General features: G+C 42.1%; 1 protein-coding gene across 1 annotated transcript; it reads right to left on the bottom strand.

Annotated features, from left to right (window-relative positions):
• Positions 1-1,896: 1,896 nt before the first annotated feature.
• loxl4 (lysyl oxidase-like 4) lies at positions 1,897-25,244 on the bottom strand. Its single transcript, XM_069692603.1, has 15 exons — positions 25,222-25,244; positions 23,657-23,988; positions 21,941-22,242; positions 21,643-21,857; positions 14,089-14,127; positions 13,582-13,795; positions 13,304-13,481; positions 8,355-8,509; positions 8,093-8,260; positions 7,652-7,814; positions 7,323-7,566; positions 6,201-6,316; positions 5,718-5,854; positions 2,897-3,008; positions 1,897-2,810 (listed from the first exon to the last, which is right to left on the bottom strand). The coding sequence occupies exons 1-15, from the start codon at positions 25,242-25,244 to the stop codon at positions 2,740-2,742; spliced, it is 2,469 nt and encodes an 822-aa protein (XP_069548704.1). The 3' UTR covers positions 1,897-2,739.
• Positions 25,245-27,224: the final 1,980 nt, after the last annotated feature.

The following is a 27,224-nucleotide window of genomic DNA, read 5'->3' as shown; positions in this document are numbered from 1 at the left end:
TTTGTTCTCAAACTGAAATTTGCCTCTGATTCAGCCAGTGTCTACCCACAGTCGTCCTAACACGTCGCAACAAAGCTTATCACCTTCATACCTTAAATTTTTTTTACCTGAACATGCTGGTACAGATTACTTTTTATGTAAGAGTGCTGACAAAAGACAAACAAAAACAGCTCCAGTTCATTGGGTGTCATCATGTACGCATCACAGCTAAAAGCGAACTAAATCACATCATATGAAATGTCTTCTTTTTTTTTTACTCTTTAGATGAGGTCAAAGTCCCTGAGAGCACAGCTTTAGATGAATATGGTTGTAGATAAGCGCCACATAGATCACACTCTCAGCTTTAAAGACAAAATCAAAGCACAACTGGCCATCGAAAATATCCCAGTGCCTACAGCATGGGTGCTAATACAGTAATATGATGAATATGAACCAACTTAAGCTATGAAATGGCATATAGTTTTAAATAACACAGAACAGACCATAATATGTCAAAATCAACTGTACATAAGCACAAAACAGAAAAGCATATCAGCAAACATTTAATTTAGACTTGCAGGTGTATCTACGAACATTACCTCCAAACGACTTTTAGTGATACGACTGACTGTGTTTGGCCACGTGGGCTTGATTATACGAGGTTATTGTCTTGAGCTACAAATTATGTCCAATCCTTCTTTGTGGAGTCAAAATCATGAAAGCCCCGGTGAGGATTAAAACACTCTGCTAAAGAAATTAGTTACGTCTGCAGTTGTGTTTACAAGTGACGTGTCCCTTCCACAACATGTCCTGGAAACTGTCCATTAGAAAACCACCTTTAACAGGTTTAACCACTAAGACAATAAGCCAAACACATCAAACACATTAATGGGTGAAACAACATCATTAACGCGTGTTCCATGTTGTAAAGAAAATGGAGCTGTATCATCGCTTGGTGTTTGAAAAGTTACTTATTCAGTAAAGTGTAGAGGGATACAGCACATTTTTTTGCAGGCCGAGCTTTAGTCAAAATAAGGCCACTGTTTACTGTGTTGAAGCGTGAATAGAGGAGTTTATTTTTTCTCCCAGACAAACATGTTGTTCTCGTTGGGGAGCTGAAAAGGCCAGCTTGTGGTCTCAGTATGGCTGCCTACAAAAAAGGCTGCTTTGGTAGTAAAAACTGTACGTCTGCATAAGTCTTTCTCCAAACTTGATCCCTCTCTGCCTTTCTCTTTTACTTTCTCGTTCCTTCTTTCAGTCACCGTCTCCCTCCCTGGATCTCTCTTGAGAATCTGAATCTCGGTCGCAGTATGTGTAAAGATGGAAACCCAGGTTCCTCGTGCTCTTTCTATGTTTCCTTAAGTAACAATTCCATAGTTTCTTTGTGAAGCACATGCTATAGCCTCAACCTTAACCGTAACCTTAGGTCTAACCGAACAGACGTAATTAAAAGGCTTTTTATATGCTCTCAAAACCCAGCCTGCCTGCCTACCACAATACGGTGGTTTTGTCAGACCACTTTTCCCTCCCATCAGAGAGGCTGGAAGAGAAATAAATGTACAGTTACAGTTGTTTTAATAACTAAAATAAAATAAATCAACAATTATCCATCTGCATCGTGGGATCGTTCTGATGCTGTGTCCTGTAGCTACTGTATAAACTAATTATTTTCTCCCTGGTTAATTAAGTCAGAAAAAAAACATATAAATTTGTAATTAAATGCTAGCTAACAAACTCTCGACTGAGGATGGTGTGTGAGTGAATTTCATGAATAAATAAAGTAATAAAGTACAGCATAAATAGAACATTGAATATGAAAACTAAACACAAACCTTATATTTCACTTTCTGAGATGTAAAACACAATAAAGTAAGTTTTGGATAAACACCCTAAATAGTCAATTTGGTGGCTAAAAAAAAAAATGGGGGCAAAAGTAGAATACTGATGTTTAAAAGATAAAGTGCTTTGTTCCATAAAAATAATTTGACCTCTTTGTTTCTATCTTAGTTTCGAAGCATAACTAGACTTCGATAAAACGATTGAATAATAAGTAACTAAGTAGCTGTAAAAGAAAACTATTCAAAATGTACTGTACAACACCGTTCACCTGAAACAAAGTGAGGTTAATATAACGACAAACAGTATTGTTAAAGAGCACCAATATTGAAAGATTGTAAAAGCACCTTAATTACAAATGATCCAATTGTGAATGTCAAGATATTTTGGAGATGAATGCTAACGAATCCACTTTTTACTTTTTGCAACATTGGCATTAACTCAGCCTTTTGAGACAAAACTACACAAAGTCACAATATCGTTATTTTTGAGATTTTCATATCTTCCAGCTTGGGATTTTCCAACAGCACCGGCTTCCCTGTTGTCTTTGCGACAGATGAGTTACAGTGACATTAAGGTCTTTGATGAGTATATGTTTTGAATAACTAATTTAAGTTAATAGTAGTCCACATTCACAAAAATCCATCTTCTTATTTAACTAGAGTAAAAAATAAAACCGTGTTGAGCCATCCGGCACCTGTTCGAGTTGAGAATAAAGTCTCTGCAACGGTCACTGCTGTGATATGATGTGCTTCTGAATATTTGATCCACATCTGCAGAGGATGAGATGAGCAGGCGCCATTTTGCGTGTTCTCCGTCATTGTGAGTCCTGAGGTCCCGAGGGCCTGGGGCCATCGACCTCAGCCCACCCTGAGTAGCCTCGGGGCCCCACTGGAAGGCCTTCGTGCTGGACCCCGGGATGGGCTACACAAAGTTGTTGGTGATTTGCCTCTGGTGCTCAAACAGGTCTTCAATCTCTGCGCTGTACGCATCACCTGGGGAGAGGGGAAAACATTTTTTATGTTACTATATGACGAGAGAAGAAAAATAATAAAAAGGAAAAGAGGTTTTTGGTCCTCACCTGCGTGACATCCGTACATGTAAGCTCTGTGGCCATCATATTTACACCGGCATCTCATGACATTGTTCATGAAGTCTGACTCGGCCATGTCCATGGAGGGGTTCACTTCCACCTGCAAAATGACACAAACATGCACGATCTCATTTGTTGTGAACATGGAAATGTATCACGCTCATCTAACACTGCATCTCCAGCTGCCCAGCCTCATGGACAAACAAGGAGTGAGTCATGTCTCTCTGCACACTGGGAAAGCCATTTTAAATAAAGAGCAGTTGGATGTTAAATTTGTTAGAGGGGCTGTTAATAAACAGCACCCGTGGCTGGTATTGTTTTTATAGTCAATCTGTTTCTCATCTACAAAAAGCTGGATGACTTTTCCATGCACTATTCCTATTTGCAAAGATAAATAAACTATACAGCGCTGTTCTCGTGGACCAACTGCTGGAATGATGTTCGTCTACAGCTGAGCATATGGACTGAATGCCAAGCGGCAGTAAAACTCTTGCTTTGATCATGTGTGACGCAAAAAGGCACGAAACACACTGGTGGAATTCTAAGGGAAGCCCGTTGTAAAAAAAAAAAAAAAAAAAAAATGTTTTATAATTTGTACAAAAACATGTAACAAAGACACTTCTGCCCACACGAAACATGTCAACCGGGTGCATTAGAGGTTCTGCATCTTCACAGGGGAGCTTCATGGAATGTGCAGAAATCTGCCCCGCCCCTTGACACCAACATATTTTTGTGATAATAACAGCCGAATTAGCTTGAATATGATGTGTTGTGCAACACAGTTATTACGCATAAGAATGTTTACGTCTGAAATCAGTCTTATTCGGAGTGCTGCCACACGCTGTACTAATAGTCTGTCATTTGCAGAGCAGCTCTGCAACTGCTGATACAACCATTCTCTTAATCTGGTCTGGTGATAATACTGAGAAGTCATTTACTCTAATAGCCGCTCTGTAAACTGCTACACCCACTTTAAGTACAGGTTAGAAACAGCTTCAAGGGAAAAGAAGGTAAACTACAGTCCAAAAAAAAAAAAAAAAAAAGGCAGAAAACTTTTAAAAAACACAGTGAATGCACAAAAAGTATGTCTTAATTTTTCTGCGTAAATTACAGTGTTAGACCAGAGGGCATGAGGCTCTGCAGAGGGGTGCTTCAGAGGCAGAATGTGTTGCTCGGTGAGAAAGTGGCTATAAAAATAAAAACAGGGCAGAAGGAATTCCTTGGTGGCAAATTAGCCGTTCCTAATGGAAGGGGGCGACTAGGTGCTGTTTGACTAAAGGGAGGCAATAGTTAATTTGGGTAATTGGTGTGTTTCATTAGCACTGGGTGGTTCAAGGGCAGGCCTGCTGAATCCTTCTGTAAAGCCATAGGATCAGAAAAGTCAGGCATCATCTGCACTTTACTAGATAAATGAAAGAACACAGCGAAGAGAAGGAGAGCTGCTGTAAAAGTTGTTTGTATTTTTCCAGTTCTGCAGCCTTGGTGAATAACTAACTTGCTGCTTGGCTTCCGTTGTGTTTTCTCGTTTTTTCTTTCTTGTTCTTCTCAGTTAAATTCGGTTATGTCCGTTTAGTGCTGGCCTAAAATGACCCTGACCTTTTTACTTTCAGTAGTTCTTCCAGTTTCTCTCTCTCATTTATCTTAACTCCATTTCTGTCCTCCTCTTTCATCCATTCCTTCTTTTTCGGCTCCTCACTGTGTGTTAGCAGTGTTTCACTTTATAATTATATTCCGCTCGACATGCTGAAAATACACCCAGCGTGCACATGCATTTATATACGTGTGTGACACGTCAATTATGAGTGAATTAAAAAAAAAAAAAAATCCATCTTCAATAGAGAGTGGAGACGTGTTAATTACAAAGGTTGAGTGTGACCTCTCAGGCAAGCTGGGTAGCAGCAATAATTATCAAACAGTGAGTTGCACTGAAACCACAGCTTAGATCTGAGGACTCCTGCATACCGTGGTGGGATCAGAATTCTGAACTGGAAATAGGGGATAATGTGAGATGGAGTCTTTGATGTGTTTTAGTCTGGTAGCCACAATGATTCGACTCGACAAAGAAATGATAGAGAGGAATGGTTGAGGCGATGACTGTGATGTTTTACTGAAATAGATGCAGAAACCCCAACCAGCTTCGACAAAGTCCACCTTGAGAGCCTGTGAACTTTCTTTCTTTTTAATCAAACTTCTGGTCTTGAAGAAAGAGTTAAGCGTGTTGGGAAATTTGTGCGAATTTGTGCTGAAAGTTACCACTGTCACGACTGTACACTAAGTATAAAGCTGCAGTCAGCAGTCCATTAACTTAGCTTAGCTTAGTTTAGCTATCAGAAAGGATAGAAACAGGGTCAAACAGCTATCCTGGCTGTGTCCGAAAATCCACCAGCACCTCTAAAGATCACGAATTAGAATAGCTTGTTTGTTTACCCCTTAAACCACTGGTTCTCAACTGGTGGGTGGTGACCCAAGAATGGGTCACAGTGCCATTTTGAGTGGGTCATGATTGAGGGGGGAAGAAGTCGACAGAAATTCTGATGCTGAAGCTTTATTTTGGGGGGCATATAGTACCCATTTTTTTTAATTATTATTTCATGTTTTTTAACAGTCCGTGATGTAGTGCAGCACTATTTGTTTTTCCAATATATTTGAGTGGCACAAAAATTCGGGTCGTGACTTAGGCTGGTCTCAAGGCTATAAACCACTTCAGAACCACTCAAACGCAAAGTTAGTGGTGTTTCATTTTTGTGAAATAAAAATGTGCTCAAACTGCCAAAGAGGAGATGTGAGAATTATAAAATGACTTCTAAACCTGGAAGATGTAGTCTCCAGGCCGTACGTCTGTCACGTCAATCCACTGACAGTCGATATCGTGGCGATAGGTATCCCAGCAGCCCACAGAAATGCCCTGATCACCCATGTTATAGCAGGAGAAACGCTTCTGGAGTCCTAACACACAGAGACACACACACACACACACACACCAACAACATTATCAGTCACAACATCAAAGCTCATTTAATGCTTGGCACTCCCTGTTATTTTTAAGAGCCTTTAGCTTCCTGATTGCATTCGACTGACTAACATGGTGTATGAAGGCGGCCATTTCCATGAGCTATTTCATCCATGATATAACAAGTAAATGGAGAGTGAACAAACAACAACAGCAGCGATCTAATACATTAACCACGAAGTAAAAGTCTGAATAGCTGTAGCTGAAATATTGATATTAATTTCCTTGTCACTAATGGGAAAGAGTATTTCACTGGGACTCGTGAATAGTGTTGAACATTACCATCAGGGCAGTATGTGTCCTCCAGACAGAAACTGGCCTTGTGTCCCTCGGCAACCCTCGTGCCATTCAGAGTCAGCAGGTCGTAATGCGTGAACACCTCGATGCTGTGGTAGTGCCTGGGACGACAGAAGGGAAAGTCCAGGTGAGTGTGTGTGTGTGTGTGTGTGTGTGTGTGTGTGTGTGTGTGTGTGTGTGTGTGTGTGTGTGTGTGTGTGTGTGTGTGTGTGTGTGTGTGTGTGTGTGTGTGTGTGTGAATGAGTGTGTGCATTTACACTAAGTGAACAGTGGCTCCCTATGGCTCGTATCCTAATGACCTCACTGCTTGAACATGAGCGTGGGTGTCACCGTAACACCTCTCACAGAAGCTTGTTTTAGCGGCGGCCTGGTTGAGCTGTTTACTCATTCTGAGTGAATGGGGGGCTTTGAAACTCACATCCATAGCTCTGATGTGTTGTAATAAAGTGAGGCGGACCTGACCGTGCGTGGGCTACCCTGTCCTTTGTATCACACCCGACCTGCGGTAATGTGACTGGCTCAACCGTCATTTCTACAGACCCGTGCTGAAGGACGGCTAACGAATCTGGAGAAATGACAACACTGCGTCAGGTCACCCGTCCCGTACTGGGACACGTCAACACCGTGAGCTTCAAATTGCTCCCCGCTTGTCGTCACGACAGGCTTAAAGTGCTCTTGTCATCTGAAAATAAATTTACATACGCAAACTGAGAGGTAAAACGCTGCTGAGGCTCAGTGACAGACAAAGCCACTTATGTTTATGTTGCATGCTACCAGCAGCGCCCTCACCGTATGTCAACTGGCATAGAGACCACACTTCAACATGTTTTCTTTCCTGGTAGTAATTTAATGCAATTAAATTAAATATAACTCGAATTGCTCAATGTTGAGGCAGCTATGTCATTAATCCACATAAAAGCCATTTTGTTTGAAAAACAGGTGTCTGTAAGAATAGCTTGTATTCAGGACATTTAAAACCACAGTTTTCTCCGAAAACACTTAGAATGCCCACGAGGACAACCACAACATCCCACATATAGCAAGTAATTACAAAATGTTTCCATTGCAACAGCCTACATACTTAAGAAATGCAACACCTCCCTTTACCTGTGACACTGGTGCCATGTCCAGCTCTCTCTCGTTGCTTTGGGTCTGAAATCGGACCGACCCATGTTCATGATGCGGGAGGAGAAGCGCAGGAGGCGTCGGTGGCCATAAGGCCAGTTCATCCTGGCAGCAGACGATGACAGACAGTTCTCCTCGTTGGCGCAGGTCAGCAGGTGGAGGGGCCGGTCTTCCAGGTAGGCTGTCTCCTGCACCAGCTGGGCATCCAGGACGAGGTCAGGTGCAGCTGAAACAGGTGTGAGAGGTTATGTTGGGGTTCACGGAAAATTCGAGGAGAACATGTAGAGCGACAGGAACATAGCTCAGCTTACTGTCGGAACAGCTGACCCCAGCAGACTTCGTTCCACCTCCACGAGGGCAATGGACATGGTTGTTGCGACGACACTGTTGAATCGAAAGCTCTGTGCCCACGCAGTGAGTCCCACTGAGGATCACATCACCGGCATTTGGGTCACCAGTCCAGTACCAGGTCTCCTGTCATAGGAAGGGGAGAGGACAAAGTGAGATGGTCAGGTTTTCTATCAGTGAGCAGTATCATAGCTCACTGTCCACTACAGTGAATGCAGGGGCTGCGACTATGGATCGTCCTCCATGGTTTCATTTTATTCTGTCATCAATATCTCAGACACTGCTGATGAGATTTTGACAAATCCTGGAGAAAGGATGCCTCTGACCAATCTTGTCTGAGTTTTTCTGAAGTATACTAATTAGGTTAGAAGTGGGAGTTGTTTTAGACAGGGGGGGGTTGTTACCTGATGGGCACTGGCAGCGAAGCCCAGGCCGAGCTGTCTGCATACCACCATGGCCTCATTGATGCCCCAGTTCTCACTGCAGACAGAGCCCCAACGTTTACGACCCCCAACCTCCATCAGCACCTCCACGCGGCCTTCTGATGGGACTCTACCACCAGCGAGTCGCACCTGGAAATCCATTCGATTACAGGGATTAAATGCGTGATTCATTATCAGCAAAAGCTAACGAGGGTATGGACTTGCGATGGTGTAGTTTTTGTACCATGTTCTCTGTGCCGGTCTTGGGAACGTTACAGCGTACTGAGGCGTCCTGGCTGTGTTTGAATGTCCACGGCTGGACTTCCTGGAAGAAGCAGTCTACGATGGAGCGCTCTGACCCCATACACTGTACGCTGTTCATGTGAATAGGTCCTGTACCTGAATAGAGACGAGGAGATGTGGAAGCTTTAACGACTGCTGACAAAAATAACATAGCGGGTAATATGGAACCCACAAGAGCATGTCCACACTGTAACTGAAGGGCAATATTTCTTGCGACTGTCTGGGGCCACCCAACGCAGACACAGTGGCGTTACGAGACATTATCACTCAAAGGAGCACAAAGAGAGGCTCTGTAATCCTTTCATGTGAATGAGCTTTCTCGACTGTAGCATCAGCCCCACAATGAAAAGTTCCTATCTGTCATGATAAACTGCTCCTGCAAGCTAAGCAGCAGCATCTACTTTGGGCGTCTGTCACACCTCATTACCAACATTGTGTTGCTTTACGCACAACAGAAACAACATTATGTGCAGTCCAACGCCTTGGGTGAGCAAACAAGGCTAAATCCGCGTCAACAAAATAAAAGACTTTCACTATTTGTTTGTTGTTTAAACCCAGATAATCACTAAACAATAGAAAAAAATGCAAACAACTGGTGCGATAATGATAGCAGGATGCAAAAACACAGAACAAACTATGGCCTCAGTGTTTTCTTAAAATAAAAGGGACAAACTGAAAACTTGAGGTAGGCTTGAAATAAGCACAACCAAAACTACAAAAACTGCAGGAGAGGAAAAAACCCAAGAAAAAGGGCGTAAAGGAAGATAGTCGGGACAAGATTGCAGCCTAACCCAATCTGTGTCTGTGTTGGTTTTGGTAGATTGTAGGCCTGCTTCCATACTGCTCACCATGCATGGGTTCACAAGTATGAAAAAGACACATGGAAACCACTTCTGCCTCCATCTGAATGATAAAGGCCACAAACTACATCCAAGCTCCCACTGTTTAACTTATCAAGACAAACACAGGGGCCTGATCCAGGGATCCTCAAAATGAAAAGTGGCTTTCTCGAATTTAAACTTTAGTCAGGGAAATCCACAAAAACCCTAAATATATTCCCAGAAACCGGCCACACACACTTTTACATGCACACAAATACATTCGGGGTGTTTAACTCCCTCATGTATGCACACTACTATGTATATGTACTTCAGGGGCAAAATTACACGGTAAAATAACAATGTTGGTCAAGAAAGGAAATAGAAACAGTGTCCCTGTAATTTAACTCACTGATGGTGATGATAAATGTAATGATGGGAGTCTGAACAGAACCGAATATTTTTCTTCACTTTCATTCTCCCTGACATCATTTTCCCAAATTAAACCACGAACTTTAGCGTAAAACGTCCAAGACTGACAGCAGATATATTTATGAGAGCAAAAATGAAGCATAATATAAATGTGGTAACTTAAATTTTGTATTTACAAGAAACAGGTTGAGCTTGATTAGTGTGTAATTAGAACTGGCATATGCCACTGATCATTTGGACAGATTAGAAAATTGACTGTAGGGGATGAAAACTGGGTAAAATCGGTTACATTCTTGTTGAGAATAGCACAAATAGTTGGTTGGCGGTCACAAGGGAAACCCTGTTCTTCGCCGCTCTGAAATTACACTCCCTTTTAGGCACTCTTAAACACGTGCAGTGTTTTTCTTTCCATGGAACGTCTCCTTCTGAGCCTCGAACAAGAACGTTCTGTCCCCAGATCTGTTTCTTAGCAAAAAGCATTTAAGTCTGTGAGTAAACCTTCCAACGGGCGTTTAGATGGTAGGAGTCAACCAGCTCCAAAGCCATGTTTCCTTTGTCATCAGAATTTCAAAGCTTTACGTTATGAGGTGGCACTTCACTTATCCAAGAGGGATCCTCTGTGCCCGTACAGATAAGTACACGTGTAATTGTTTCAGAAAGAAATCTGATTAGTTATACCGCAGTCGAAGCCAGAAGCTCTGACAAGCAGACTATCTACGTCCCTCTGCAGTTAACCAGCCAGTCAACCGCAACCATTATCACAGTATCTCCTGTTTATCATAAATATTTCAGTGCTCTCCTGTGAGGTCCTGCTGCTACAGACTGATAACTCAAAGATTTGATAGAAGTCCTCAGGATTTTTTTTTAAATTTTTTTTGTCACGCATGCTGCAAGTGTACTGTACCACCACGTATGTACACAAATAAAACAAAACTACATTTCGAACAATTCACTCTTTCAGGATGTCAGTCTCGATGAGACTTCGTTCCATCAACGAGTTAAATGAGGCCCTTTCCAACGACTTACAGGCCTGTATTTATACGGCCTTTGAGCACATGGAAAATTATACTGTATGCCACCGTAATATGTCTAACAGGCTGCATGTTATAGAAAGGAAGCTGTGCGAGGACTTTGAAGTCCAGGACAACTGCAATGGCAGTGCACATGTAAGTGAGGCAAAAAGGGAGTGTACTGTATGTTTGTGTGCGCATAAATGTGTGTGTGGTAATGTATGTATGTATAGGGCACATGTACATCTGGACGGCCCCAAGCGTAACTACTATTTTGGTTCATATGTGCAGCACTGTAAAGTGTGAATGAGCTTAAAATAGATGGGAGTGTGTTGTCATTAATAGATACACTCTCAGCCAGTCACATCACTGGTCTCATCACTCTAAAACAGCTGAGCCAATCACAGGGACACATGATGTCAGCTGACTAACCTTGATGTCTTAAAAAGTGTATGGGGCATAGATTGTTCATTAAAGTGGATGCAACTTCCTGGTCTGAAAAATTAGGCCAAATGCGGAAGTGCAATGAACTGCAATACCACCGAGGGCCACTAGGGGTTGGCTCCAAAACCCTCCAGCTTCATAGACTCCCATTCAACTTCTCTACTGAAATACAAAGTTATTTTGGTGTCATTCGCTAAAGTCCCTCCTTCTTATTAGTGTTCTGGCGGCCCATGAGAAGGGGAGCCCGTCATTAATTAGAAAATAACACTTGTTTTTGGTGAAATGTCTGTTTGAGTGACGGGCCTGTGACGCTTTCAGGTTTCAGCTATCAGAGTGCAATGCCACGTCGATAAATGATTATTGCAGATTTGTTTTTAAATTGTTAGGGATTGTTCTCGTTCCAGATTCAGTTCTTCTATTTGCCGTTTGCCGTCCGACTCATCGCTGACTGACAAACTTTCATGCGAACAGGGTTGCCAGACTATAATCACAGCGATGACTTAAGATGTGAGGAATGGACGGCTGGAGCCATGCTAGCAGCCTTTTGAGGTAAAAACATTGGGCACTGTGCTTAACTGTACTGTGCTGCGGTGCAGCGATTCTTAAATCGGATGCTTCAAACTTATAAGCATGTTTTTCAGATTTCAGACGGCCACAGCGATTCAATGAACCGAAGGAGAAGTTTAAAGTTATGGACAGATACTGTAAGAATTACTCAAGGCAGATTGATTCACCAGCACTCCTGCTTTATCCACATTAAACATTGTTGTTGTTGTTGGGTTTTTTTGTTGTTTTTTTTAAATGCTTGCAGAAAGTGTTTAATTAAATAAAACATTTTTAGCACTATTTCCTTATTTTTGTACATTTGCTCAAAGTATTTAGTTTGCTAATGCTAACAAAAAAGTGTGCCTCTGGTACCACTGTGCAACCGATCTAGGCAGAAAACTACCAGACGGTCACGAAACATAAGGCTGTAAATGAGTGAATCACCAACCGAGGAAACAAGCTGAAGGAAACCTGCATTTCCATGAGTGAGACAGGAGTAATATGATTTTAAAAAATATGGAAAGACATAAAGAGGGGTAATCTGTCATTTGTCAAACCAAACTGCAGCTGCTGAGCCACATTTTAATCTAAAAATGTTGCGGCTGATACTCGCTGGTTCGACGCCAGCACATACACAAATGTAGCTTTGTGGTTAGATCAGAGAAAATCGAGTTTAGTAAGAAAATTGAAATGTTTTTGGACCCGACTAACAAATTAAACACCGTCTGTCTCAGACTGCTGGAATTATGCTGAACCTGAACCCTCTCAAAATGACTGATTAAAACCAGACGACTAGCAGTACTGATGCAACAGTCCCCCCTTTGGAGAGCCAACTAAACCAGATTATAGTTGTCAAACTCATCAAAAATAATATACAATAAATGACATCATCAACAGAAATCAATCCCAATGTAAGAGGTTAAAAGGTAAAAGGGACCAATCCAACACATAAAAATATGCTTTGTGTGATCAACTGAACAGCTAAACCAGCAGAATATCATCCCACATTTCATCTCCATCAGCATGATTAGAGACTACACCCTAGCCTGAGGCTCGGGGAAGCCGTTCTCACATCTCTTAAGGGTGGAGACACCACTGGCACAGCTGGATACTGACTGAATCAGTGTGTGTCACCAAAGCTTCACATTTGAAATTGAAGGAAAAAGACCACAGCGCGCAGTAACTGAATAAAAAGCTTGCCCGAATCGAGCAAGATTATGTATCTAGCTGTAGTTACCAAATGCCAACGTAAACCACCAGGGCTTATAGTATTTAATTTTGAGTGTGTGTGTTTGTGTGCGTGCACATGTGTATGATGTTTGGGCAGCTGGGAGGCCTGGCACAGGACTCGCATAATCACAGTTGGCGATACTGCAATCAACACATTTGCAGCTTCACAAGGTAACATGCACAGACAGACGTACAAACACACATGCCCACACATTATCTGATCAGTCAGGGCAGACGGGCGCGGTGTCTAAGATCAGCAAACGATAAGCAAAAGACTGGAAAAGTCTCCCCACCATGATGCATGACAAACACATTCAAACATCCAATTGCCAGCTCAAAACATCAAGATTAAAACTGGAGTTTTACAGACTATGCAGATAGTTGTATGAAAGCAATTATCTGTCCCTCACCTTGTCCCATAAAGGCTCCATGCAGGGCATCCTTGGCAGTACCAAAGCCCAGTTCTCTGCACACCACACTGCCTGCAGTTCGTTCCCACATGTGATCAACGATAGTCCCCCATTTTCCCTCTCTGAGCACCTCCACACGACCCTCACCCAGCCTGGGGCCTGCCTTCAGACGCACAGGCTGTACAGGGCAGCAAAGAGAATATTTCAGTTAGAATATATCAGTTTACACACACAACTATTTGATTGTGCTCGTGGAAATATAACTTTAATATTCTTACCACGATTGGGTAAGGGGCCTGGGGTCTTCCAGAGGAGATGCGAGCAAACTGAGGTCCTGGTACACACTTGACCACTGCATGTCGTCCGTTCTTACAAGGGGTGGAACTACGGGGGATTGACAGCTGAGCAAGGCACTCTGATAGGCTGTTCTCAGTGCCCTGACAGTGAACTTTTTCTACCCAGAATCCCTTCTTCTTTGCCATGACACTCAATCTAGAAAGAAGAGGAAAGCAAGCTTCTGTTGATATGTCTTTAAAGCTCCTAAAAACCTGGTTTTAAATTGTCCGTGTTTATCAAGAACATTGTTATTGTTTATTAAGAGTTTAACACTCATAAACAGATTGATAAAGCTAATGTGCTTCATCAGGACTGTGTGGTTTGATCAGATTTAAATGACCGTTCTGGAAATATAAGTAAAAGGCCTTTAAATGACATTCAAGTCATTAGTATGCAGGTATATTACATTGTTATAAAACATGGCATGGTAGGCTCTGACTTTTTATTACCTTGTTGAAGGATCTGTGACCTTGGTGTCCCATATTTTCCTGTAAAAGAACAAAAGAAGAGAAGTTAATGTATGTCCTGTAGCATCTGCTGTTTCACATATGACCTGATCAGCACAAACAAATACCCAAAGGCTTTTGACTGGAAAAAGTAGTCCTACTGGGGTACCAAAAAATTAATCATTAAGATCCGAATAGAACTTCTGGATATAAAACCAGAATGAGCTGTGCATGTGACTTTGTGTTGAATGTAAAGTTTGATATATTGATGGCAATGACTTGGACAAGTCTCAGGAAGAATGTACTGTTCTTGTCCTCTTTCAGTAACTTCCCTTTTAAATCTGTCCATCTTTTATAAGTTCAGTCACATGTATTTCCATCTGGAGTGTGTGCCATTTGCTATTTACTCCATTTACTATGTTTAGAGCAAGTGACCAGTGTATCTTCCTGAGCTATAAGGCAACAGCACTTCCTGTTCCGACCAACATAAAGAAGTGTTAACAGGAATGTGGTGGGTAAATTTATCAAAAATACCTCCCTTTACATGAAATAAAGAAACACACACCCTTTTTTTTTTTTTAAATAACTTTACATTGTTTGTTGTGCCATTAAAGAGATTTGTATAACCACAGGGTGTAAAAACTATAAAAGGATAAAAAAAAAAAAAAATACACACACACAAAACAACACAAAGATATTTAGGACTGTGCTGTTTGCCTCCAAAGCCACGCACAGTCCAAAAAATAAATCATGACATTCAGCATCAGTGATGTACAACATTTCTGGGAAAACAAGGTTTGACCAAGCACGACATACAAACAAAAAATCTGGCAATACGTTGCCCTCAGTGTCCAAGAAATGCCAGAACCAAATAGTGATTTATGCAGCAGCTGACTTGGGAGAGCGGTGGAGAGGAAAGCCTTCTGTTCTCTTGGCAGACATGCAGAGCAGACATGCCACACAGACCATGCCAGGACCTCCTCAAACCACTGCAAAGTGCATGCACCATCACTGACATTCACATCAATTACAACAAAACACTCACAGATACACGCACGACAACCAGACTGACAAATGGAGAAAAAAAACTCCCTATCAATCTAAAAGCTTGCGCAGACTTTACCATCTTCTCCCGCAAACTTAAAAAAAAATGGATTTTAAATAACCAGACTTGTCAGCACTGATTTTAAATCTGATAACCTGTCTTTCTGTTAAGTGTATCATGTTGTGTGAGTATGTGACTGTGTACGGCTGCGGGGGTGAGTGTTGGTGGCCTGTTGGTGTATGTGTAGTAAAATGTTGTATTATTGTAGAATATAATATTGTTTTCTCTTTACCTCACGAGGGGCTACAGATGGAAATGAGCTGGTAGCTAAATCTGGTACAGAGTATCTCTTCTCTTTTTGTGATTAATGGTCCCTACTATAAAATACACTTAGACTTAAACATTTCAAAGCAACCTTTATCAGCCAACATTTGTATATAACAGATAAATACCAATAGTTTTACATGTGGTGGCTCATGGGCAAAACAATTACCATTTCATAAATCAGAACAAAGGGATTATAATTTAGACACTAAACTTCTTCATCAAGGATAAAAGGCTTAATTGTTAGGCAGTAACAGCCACACTCGCAGTATACAGCTGGCTTACACCCTATACAGCGAAACACACATACAGTATCTTTCCAAGTCATCAGCATCACAGGTACAAGACGCTTAAATGGTCTACGGTCTACTGACACACTGAGGAAATGATCACTAAAACATACTCCAGTGCTGATTTCAGTGGCATTCCCCTTAAAGAAACAAACAAGTCTCAGGATATTTGTATGAAAGTGAAACCGTGTCAATATTTGTATTTCTGACATGAAACTCCAGACATTCCCGTAAAGTCACGGTACGAACCTTAAAAACAAACTGAGGATGTTGGAATCAAGAGAGTCATTGTCGCTGACATGATGTTATGTTGATAGTTGCGTGAAGTCACGGTCTGCTGACTGTACACTTTCCAGAATCGTATAATAACTTGTTTACTGATGCTGTGAGTAGTCAGTGAGACAACTTTGCTCTTAAGCTTACAAAAAAAAAAAAAAAAAAAAAATCCTCCGGAAAGTATTTCAGTCTTTAGAAAGGACTTGAAAAATGTGTTTGTGGAAACAGGTATATTTCTCCTTCAGTAGTCATTTGGTAAATGGAGGTGTTTTGCAATTTTCAGATGTTATTTCTGAATAATAGGTGACAGCTCTCTCTTTATTTCTCTCCAAGTTACCCTTCTAGTTGGCTGTGTCCTCTAGGAGAGCCAGTGTTAAGAGGTCCACCAGAGTTATCTGGCTACACCTGATGAGTGACCTATAAAAGACCTCTTTTACAAGTACTCAGTTGAGCAGTCAGGATGCCACTACATGGCCTTCACTTTAGATGAATTTGCTTTTGTTATTTTCCTTTACTTTCATACTAACCTAACATCACAAAATGTCCCTATGGGCTGTTAAGCCTGATTTAATAAACACCCTTTTCACCTTTATTTAGTGCTTGAACTCACTCCTTTGTTGCCAGATTTGTAACAAAGGTAATTTCTCTGGACCATTTGAAGCACGAGCTCTGAGGAGCTAAATACAGAGCTCAAATGATTCACATCTGTAAATGACATTCCAGTTGCTTAAATAGCCTTGTCTAATACTTAACTCTATATCAAACATGGGACTCGATGAGGAAGAAAACCCCCACAAAGGTATCATTTTAAATCCCTTGCGTAGCTCTAAATAAAGCCGTGCGTGATGTCACGAGACTCGCTGTAAACTGTGAGTGGCTCATTGTATAGAATTTAACACTTAGTCTTTACAGTTGCTTAAATTACACTTGTAAAAGATCTTAAATGTGTCTACCATGTGGCTATGCACTACCATGGGATAGACACGGAGGAGCATGCACACACATTTTCCCATGAGGCAAACATGTCTGTGACTTGTTTGTGACCTCACCACAGACAAATCAGCTAACAATTTTCCCTCTTCACAAACCAACAGGACTACAGGCTATAAATGATATCGTTAGGTCTCTCATTTGACTGAATTACAGCACCGTTTATGTTTAACTTCATTCGAAAGCATGTCATTGTTAAATATATCACATCAAATGATGAACAAGTGATCTTAGTTATGAATAACGACTCATTCTACTTTAATGCATGTAACTTATGTCACAGGTGGTATGAGCTGGATGAGAGCATTTCTCTGCTGTGGTAGCTTGACTTAACCTCCGCAGTATTCATCAGCTTTGTTTAACCAAACAGTGCATCCAGCACTTGTTGTGGAGCCCAGAGAACAGAAGCTAATGATAGGGAATCCCACCTGCCTTTTAAGACAATCATTACGCCACTGTTTGGGTTTCATCACACTCACACTCCTCACTGCCTTTATTTATTTATTTTTTTAAAATGCTTCAAAATTTGGCTTTAAAAAGCAATAATACAAAAATCAAATCAAGTTTAAAACATACTATTTGCAAATAGAGTGACACAATAAACACAAACTCTTTTAATATTTCTAAAATACATGGAGGGATTTATGATCAAGAAGATCTTACAGCCTACAACAACCTTTGGGTTCTTGGTAACACTTAATTAAGACCATCCCTATTTTCAGTATTATCTTTTAGATTGATAATCTCCTTTGCTTTAAATGATTTTTTATTTTTTTTGCAGTGCAGATCAAGAAGCTATTTTCACACTATGCCTCACACTTGGCTAAAGAAAAGCCAAAAGAAGGCCAAGATAAAACATGATTGCTCCTCCAGAGCATATTGAAGCCAGTAAAACATATTTCAGAAAACATTTGACATAAAAATCACAATGCTTCAACTCAGTCTGAAATCTGCTCCAAAACCAAAGATTAGCCACTGGCATGCACACAGAAACTAAAAGATGGGAAAATAAATTAGAGAGAAGGTCAGTGAGGAAGATCAAACAGGAAAGCCAGATTCGGTCACAACAAATGTCACCCAAGAGCCTGAAAATGATACCCTCATCATATGAATATTTCAGCTGAAACAAAATGCAGGTTAAGTCCCCAAATCACTACAGTGACAGAGGAAGACAGACAGCTGCTGACGCAGCGCTGCAAGCTGCAGCTGTAATTGGCCATATTTCACACGAGCAAGCGAAAATCTGGCTCCTCTGACTGCTGCTCTCCATCTCATCTTTCTCTTGTAACTCTCTTCCGCCTTATTTGCCAACTCTGTCTTACTCTCTCTCTCACACACACACACACACACGCAGCTATAATTGAGGGTGTTTTTTTCACTCTCAGCAGAAACCCTGGAGAGCTTTGGTCCTGACCAACTTGTAATTACAGCATCTTCAGAGTTTCATCCAAGAGACACATGGAGCTGAGAGACATGGCAGGGTTGGGGAATTCTAAGAATGGACTGGGAGACTTGGGCAAGAAGGAGAAACGGGGGGAGGGAATGTCACGGGCTAAATTTGGTCAAACCATGCAATACACTCCGAAGCCTGTTTGGTAACTAGTGAAGTGGAAGATGTAACCTGAGCAGCAAACATATCATCTCAAACCCAATTGTTTCTCTGTGAGTCTGCTCGCATTTTGTAATCATAATTAAACAGGGGTAATTTAAGTCAAGTCAAAAGTGCAATCCTTACATTTACCCATAAGTCCACACTGAAAGGCGATTCACTTTTTTTTCAACTGTTTGAGTTGTTATGTTCTGTTTTATGTATATAAACATCACATTCATAACAACACGTCCTGATTTAAACTTTATAACAATCCGTCCCGGTTTTAGAAACCAAATGCTGTAAAATGACTTGTTTATCTCACAGGCAGGTAAAACACTGAGGCATATGGACTCCTTGAACAGTCTAAAGTCAAAAACACATAAAGAAAACAGCTACAGATTTGGAAACAAACACACCATCATGGTTCAGACCAGGGCAGTGCCTGAGGCTTCAGCAAAACACCAGGTCAGACACAGGACAGGCAGACCGACATGTATCAAGTCGCAGCAGCTTCCATTTCAGAGCCTTATAATTTACACACGATAAAAAATTCGGTTTGATGGCATATGTTTGCCGAACTTTTCACTGTACATTTAGATTAAACCGTGTTACCCACTTTGTTGTGGCGTTGGTCAGAGATTAAAAGAGCAGGAGGAATACTGTTATTTAAGTCTGTTTTCCTTGACCTTCGTGGAGGATTTAAAAACAATGTCTTAAAACAGCCAGGGAGCAGATTGCCTTAAGATTCAATTCAAGCCCTTCAAGCTACAGCAGCCCCGTTCTCTTCTGTCATATCTCTCTTCTTGGTAAGCAGCCAGATCTCTTCTGTTGCAGCCATACAGATGTACCCATCGAATTCCTCCCCCTCAGCCAGTACACGTACTTCTCATCTCCACCTTTTTGCATCTGCACTGTCGAATCTATACTGCAATAGAAAATGGAGCAGATGCATAAAAAGCATCACACCTGCAATGCGGGAAAGCTCCGCTCTAATAAATGATCCTGCACAGATCCCGTACAGAGTCAGGCTGCTCAACGACACCTTACACTGAGGGCCTTTTATTGCTGAAGATATGATGCCTGATGATTCCCTCCTCCAGCAGTAGAGACCAGTTATAGCTTCACTGTGTTCCCAATAACACACAAGCACAACGGAGATAATTCAAGGGCAATGCAGGGGTTCTTTCAGTGTGTGAGCTTGCTGCAATAGGAACAGTTTGCAAAGTCAATAAAAAAGTTAGGAAAGTCTATAAAACAAATACGTTTTCCCCCACAGCAGTTAGCCGTTCAGTAGCAAGAAGAATCTAGCACCTACAGTAGAGAGCAGATGTTGCGGTCTGTCGCCAGTTGAGTCAGAAATACCCTTGCCAAGTGGGGGAAGGAATAGCTAAACTGTGAATCATGTATAGCTGGCAGCTCTCCAGGAGAGAGATCCAACTGGGTCCCTTTCCACTGTTGGTCAGACACTATTCATTCTTATAATAGCAATGGAGTAATTCTCTGCTAATGTGTGGTCCTCTTGTGGTTTAAGAGCAGAGCCTTCCCAAAAACCACTGTCAATGTTTTTTTGCAGCAGGAAGAGAGGAAGTGTAGATCCAAAGGAGCAAAATGTCTCACTGGAGCAGTGTGAGCACAAGAGTATGAACCCCATTGTTTGGAAAAGTTTGGAAAATCCGCTAAGAATTGGATGAAAAGTTTGATAGAACTCAACGGCCAAGTCAGCTAGCTTAGCTTTTCCCACTGTTTCAAAGTTGTTTAGATAAGATAAGATACCCACTGCTGGTTTTAATTTTAAAGTACAGACACCAGGGTGGTATCAACTTTCTCATTTAACTAAGCAAAAAAAATAATAATCCTTTTAGTTGCGACCAAAATAGTTTAGTTGCAGTATGTAAAAATGTGCCAAAAGTACCAAAACTGGCGATCGAATGTTTGGTCATTCTTGTTATTTCCAGAGTTTAATAATAGTTTTCCTGATTCTGGACCAGGGGTGTCAAACTCATTTTAGTTAAGGGGCCACATACTGCCCACTTTGATCTCAAGTGGGCCAGACCAGTAAAATCATAGCATAATAACGCATACATAATGACAATATTTCTCTATGTTTAAATCATTGGTGAAGGTTTTTGGATGATAAACCCTATTTTAAGGTCTTTCTACAATAAACTAGAAACATAAAGACCAAAAACTCAGACATCAGCCCACTGTTTATCTGCCCCGGCTCTCCTCTGCAGATTCAAACGCGTCACAAAGCGAGCAGCGAGCGCGGCTGCCTGTGGCACCGAGCGCTTCTTCCTCCGGAGCAGACGTCGCATTTGCGCTGTTTTTGAAGCAATTACTGGATCGATTAAAAATAAATAAATAAATAACAAAACGTTTGTACTCATAAACCTCCATATTCTTATAGAAATGCAATTTATGTCTTTCTGTAATTTTCACACTTAGCAAAGTCATCCGGCGGGCCGAGCTGGACCCCCTGGCGGGCCGGATCCGGCCCGCGGGCCGTATGTTTGACACCCCTGTTCTAGACCATGCAGTGATTTTACACCTCGGCATGACAATCTAAAAGTTAAAAGTGGGGCTGTTTGTCTGAGAGCTGCAGGCTGAAGATAGCATCGCAAGGAAAAAGGGAGAGCGAGTAAGAGAGAGGCAATGAGGTGTGGAGAGGTGATTTGCCTAGAGGTGCAGAGAAAGGGCAGTAGAGAGGGGACAGGGATCCCTTTATCATCATCCCGGGGTTCGGGGGGTTCGGGGGGTTGGGGGGGTGGGGGTTAAAGGGGGACACAAGAGAGAAGTGGCTGGGGGAGGATGATAAGCCCAACGCAAAAGCCCTTTACTCACAGTGGCTCTAAACAGGATGCCACTGCTTGTTTTATTCTTCAGAGGGTGTTTTTATTCATTTAACAATGGGATGAATGGCACTGCATGTTGCCCTTCTGAACCACAGTCAACGGCCCAGTGTTTTGTGATCTAGCAACTTGAGTTTCTAAAGGTGCATTGTGTTGCTCTCGGTGCAGCTAGCAGGAAGGAGTCATACTCACTTGTATGTTTTGGCATTGTGCTGAGTAGCCTCTGGAAAGCCAAGCATCCCACACACAACCCGGCTGCTGTTGAGACTCCAACCCAGGTCACAAACCTGTCTCCATCTCCCAGCATGCTTCACTTCCACCACACCCTCTGCGAGAAGGCTCTTCCTCTTGGTAGCCATGAGGATGGGACGAAGACGTACCTCCTCGATTTGCACCTTACTGTGACCCTGTTGTGGAGACGCGCAATGACATTCACTATTACATCTTTCTGGGAATAACACAGAAATTTGCCAGATGTAAACCGCTGTACCTGGTGGTGGTGGGCTCTTTGGAAATGTGGGATCTCACGTTGATGTCCATTTCCATAATATCCATGTCCTGGATGGCTGCGGGTGGCCACACGCCCCTGCCACTGAGGTGCGGGGCCGGCAACAGGCCTGCCGGCGGTGGTGTGGCCTCTGCTGGCTGCCAGATCCAGCCTTCGCTCAGGGGTGCACACGACCCCCAAGTCTTCAGAGTGTTTGCAGTCATTCACCCCCCAACCATTGTGTTTGCAGTCCTTCACTGACTTCTCTGTGCCGTCACAGCGTACGTTGTCCATCCATATCGGGCCTTGAGAGAAAATAAACCATTCATAACTTCATTGTGATTTGCATTGATTGTTCAATAGACAGATCGGGCAATGCATCTACACGGCAGCCTGAATCAGTTCCTAAACACCTAACACTTGACTTTTACTGGCACGCTGATTTAGGGTTGCACCTTAGCGGTATGTTTAGCAGTAGATACACGGTATTTTACAAGGCAAGGCACTGTAGATCCTGCGCCCTTAATCCACTCAACCTTCTCTTTAATTTGGATTTAAAAGCAGCAGTAAAGAATGTCTATAAACCACAGCAAGTGTTGTGCAACTCTGGCAAGCGAATGCTGTCATTATTCTAAAACAAATGCCCTTTTTTTCGGCCCATATATTTGCTCTGCCGGCCTGCCAGGCGACCTTCACAAGATGTCGACTCCAGCCCCACAACAAGTTATCTTTGTCACTTTATGATGTTAGTTATTTTGGATGTCTTAATTGATGGTCTTGTATGAAGCCATACATTTGAGTTGTCGGCCAAACACAGTGTAGCATGGAAGTTGGGGCAGGTTGGGATAAACTGGTCCAGTATGGCTGCCAGCCACTGAGTCTAAATTCATATACAATATAATATAATATAATAACTATGTTCATCTAATGGGCTTTTTCATGACAAGCAGGTAAAAGCACAGGTGTAATTCATGTAATTAATGATGGCTCTGTTCCAGTTAAGTGTGTCAGCAGGCCTGGTCAGTTAGCCTGCATGCACACTTGCATTGATGAAGGCCTCCAGCTCGTCGTGTGCCATAATGTATAGCTCAGCGCAATTTTTGATATTAGAAAAAACTAAATTCATATTCGATGGTGGCGATATTCTGACTTGTTAGCGTAACGACATCGTACCATTAGGCAGCATGACAATGTCACGTATTTAACTTAGGACAAGCATGGCTGAAAGCCCTGTAGCCTATATTTTATGGGACAGGATCTGAATCTCACTCTGATTTCCTGTTGATGTTTACAAACTAAAGACCCGGAGATCATTTTTGTTTCGTTTTTTTTACGGAATATTTGAAGGCAAAGTTACATTTATACTGACAAAACATTTTAGTTTAAATAGTAAATATCGTCAGTACTTTTTTCATTTCATCAAGAATACTGTGATCACAGAAATACCCTTAAATCAAGAATTTATTTTTGCATTTAAAGGCCAAATACCTCCCGCCCCAACCCTCCTGCCAAATGTTCTGTTTCATTTAAGGTAATTACACCTGTAGTTTTCCTGCTACGACGTGTCAAAATGTCAAGGCCTGTCAGAATGTGTTTTATCACTCGCTTACAGTCAAGTTTGGCTTTGGCTGAAAATAAAAACGTGACAGTTGAACTCGGGAAAAAAAAAAAAATTCTGACTCCAAACTAATTGTAATTTGGCACAGGAAGTGCTCTCACCCGCTCCTTCTCCGTACTTCGCGCTGTGAGCCCACGTTACGCCCCCCTGGAAACCCAGCTCTCGGCACACCACGTTGGCCAGTTTGATGTCCACTTCATCGTCGCAGACCGTCCCCCAGGTGTTGTCGTGCAGCACCTCCACGCGCCCTTCGTGCTCCTCTCGCGCGTAGTTGCTCGCCAAGCGCACCTTGGCGGTTGGTGCGCGGGCCGCTCTGCGCTGAGACGACGTGGTCCGCCGAGGTTCAGCGCGAGCGGGACGGGAGAGGGACAGCAGCAACAGGAGGAGGACGCTAAAGCAGAGGGCGCGGGCCATCGTGACAGAGGGAGGGAATCTGCAGATGAAGGATGAAATACCGCGTGATTCAGTTTGTTCTAGTTTGGTTCGTCCGCTTACAGATTCTTTTTTTTTTTGAGAATTTTCGTGAAGTTTAAACTGGTTTGTCAGTTAAGAAGTCGTGTTAAAACTGCATAATGATGCGTAACGAGAAACACTTATCATCAAACCAAGACTCATCTTTAAACAAAGGAATGTCATTTCTTTAAATACAAATCAAACATCCGGCCAATAGAGAGTCTGAAGGGCCTGATTATTAAACAGACCAATGGTGACATCCTCTGGACAAAATAGTTCAGGTATTCAACTCTAGAATAGAGTGCTCTGACTGTTATCAAGACGTGAATTACACACCGAGACAGTTATCATTGCAGTGTGCAGCGGGAAGAGATGCAGCTCGACTTGTTTTATAGTGCCACATTTTTTTTTATGTTGGTCACGGCTGCAGCATCAATCTTGCAGTGATGCAATTGAAGCCAAAATCCATAAAACAAATACTTTTCCCTCATGTCAAACATATAATTTAGAGACACTCTTGTATAGCAATTCACGTGAATAAACATTCCCCAGGGCTAACTAAGCAGACAGAAACATGAGGCAGGTTTTAACTGGAGGTTAACAAGTGTCACAGCCTAACACAGACACTGAAACACCAAATCACTGCAGGCCACATGACAACACTGAGCACAAAACACACAAAATGTGTTTGATGAGATTATAAAAGAACAAACCAGCAACAAGTCAATAGACTCAGTCAACTTGATGGTATAAAGTAGTTCTCAGAGTGCCACAAAATTTAACTTACAGCTGGAAATATTTTCTGCAAATGTTTGAACATTTGTAGCTAAATGACTTTTCAGATGTATTAACTTCAAGTAAAAGAAACCATGAAGATGTAAAACAACCTGCGCCTCCATTTCCTCCCTTAAAACACCTGTTACACGTATCCCTAATATATAAAAAAAAAAAAGAAATTGAAATAACTGATAAATCAGGTGAAGTTTGAATGATATTCTTGACTCAGACTAAATGTAAAAGGAGAAGGTGAAAGTTCACTCACCTGGCAGGCAGCAAACGTTGCAGTGGTGGATCTCACTGGCAAAGGGAGAGTGACTGAGTGAAGGAGTGTGTCTACTAAATGCTCTCCTTAGTCAATCCTCCCTTTTTCCCTCCTTCTCCATATATCCCTCCCTGCCTCCCTCGCTGCCTCCCTCCTCCTGTGCTGCCTTACTCTCGAGGTCTCTTTTCTTTCATATGGACGCGTTGAGTTACTTGATGCTAAAATATAAAGCTGCTTTATTAGATTGGAACTTCATTGCCTGCATAATGCTCAAACACGCGTCCTTGTAAAATATCCAAATATCAAAAAAAAGTGGGTTCCCGCCACTGATTTCTCATTTGTACAACTGTTGATGAATACTTTAAAGAATGATTGCTGAATGAGATGAGACATGTAGTAGTTGCTCCTTTTAGATAAACAAATCAGACTGAATATTTACGAAATTAGCCTCCAGAATCTCATTTTCGTTATTCAATCAGGTTTTTTTTTTTTTTTTTTTTTTACACCTCTCTTCTCCGATAGGCTAATGATGCTTTACACAACCGTGCCGTCAGCACGTTGCACAACTTTGACAGACGTGTGTAAATGTGACCAACAGGAAGGGCTCTGCTTCCAGAATAGTTTCAAACATCAAGTTCCAAGTGTCTTAAAGAAGCTCCCTATACCACAGGGTAGATATTTCCTTGTTGAGATGGCCGCAAACCACCGGCTCTAAAAAAAGGCCCAGCCTCACCGTAGCCATGGTGAACGTGACTGATGAGAATATGCTATACCACCCCTGCCCAGGAGTATGTTACTATAGTCTAACCTATCATCATGGTGTAGAAAGCATAAAGATTTAACTCATCAGTGGAGATCCATATATATACATATAGGAATAAGTCCTTTTTCAAGCCAGAGTCACTTCAGTGCTCAGTCCTGATCCAATTCAGGTTTCTCCCAGATGTTTAGAAGGTCTTTCTACATGTTTGAAAATTGTTTATTTGTTTTTGGAGTCATTTTGGGAGGATTTGGGACAATTTTAGCCACATGGAAATGTTTGGCCTCAGGGTGTTGTGTTGATAAACTGTATTTCAGTTTTCAAGTAAACCTCAATGGGCACCTCTCGAAGGCAGCCAGGTTTATTCATGGCCATGAAAAATTACAATTATGACAGGGGAGGTAGGAGGCCAAACATCAACTGTAAAAACACTTAGCCCTATGCCGATTTCTAGGGAGGCGAAAAGCAATCACATGTCACACATACAGTTTGTATTCATGTGCATGTGAAAGCTTTGAAGCAGTAATTGAGATGTTTGTGCGTGCCAGCGATGGTGCGACTGGGTGGCAGGATGGTGGTCCCTCCCTGACTGGTAAACCCGAACAGGAAGAGCAGACCCCCTATTAGCGGGACCAAATCAGAGGGATCTCCAAGGCCTCTCCAAGGGAGAGGAAAGAGAGACGTGAGAAGAAGAAAAAAAAAAAGGGAGAGGAAACAGGGGGTGCTAAGGTTAAAAAATAAAATAAAAAAAACTAACATTACTGTGTGTAACATTCGTCCATTATAAGTTATGGCGCACTGTGGCGTATCAGACTAATTAAACGAGACCAGACAGGTGTCCCTGCCTGTGCGCCCGATGCGTTTACAGCTCCGTGGGGATGTGTGCTAGTGAAAGTGCGTTTCAGGGCTCTCGGAGAGCTCCGAGGACCGAGAGACTCTCTGCTGAGGACCGAGAGAATCTCAGGTCTCTGTGGCGGAGCGCTCTCTCTCTCTCTCTCTCTCTCTCTCTCTCTCTCTAATTACGCCAACCGAGCCGGCTCTGCCCTTACCCACAATCTGTGGAGGCATGAAATAAATACATGCTATCCAACAATAAACAAGTGCCTTTTCAAACGACAGCACCTCCTCAGGCTCACCCCCACTGCCGTCTCTCCAGGCTTTCATAATGCTTTTTTTTTTTTTTTTTTGCTCTGGACTGGCTATAGGAGCACGCAGGCTCGGATTGTATAAGGATTTGGTGCCGGGGGTCGTGGCAATGAGCGTGCAGAGAGCTACATGGAGGTTTACCTCGTTAGATGTAGCGTCAAAGGTCATGTTTGGTTGTTTTTTTTACTCTAAAGAGGGATCAAATTGGACCCTCGGGTAAATTTTTTTTTTTTATGTAATTCTGTTATAATAAATGAACAAAACATGA

The sequence above is a fragment of the Brachyistius frenatus genome, unplaced genomic scaffold, assembly GCF_029030835.1.
Source record: "Brachyistius frenatus isolate BFR_SWC_R1_liver_20210118 unplaced genomic scaffold, ASM2903083v1 Contig_13, whole genome shotgun sequence".
NCBI classification, from domain to species: Eukaryota; Metazoa; Chordata; class Actinopteri; family Embiotocidae; genus Brachyistius; species Brachyistius frenatus.
This window is presented reverse-complemented; position numbering and strand designations above follow the sequence as displayed.

What these genes read in the sequence shown, in the direction of transcription:
- loxl4 (XM_069692603.1), bottom strand. Translation starts at nt 25,244, where the DNA reads ATGAAAGAAAAGAGACCTCGAGA. An exon ending in TCGCTGCCAGTGCCCATCAG is followed by an intron (nt 7,815 to 8,092) that starts GTAACAACCCCC and finishes TTCCTATGACAG; the next exon opens with GAGACCTGGTACTGGACTGG. An exon ending in TGGGGTCAGCTGTTCCGACA is followed by an intron (nt 7,567 to 7,651) that starts GTAAGCTGAGCT and finishes CACCTGTTTCAG; the next exon opens with CTGCACCTGACCTCGTCCTG.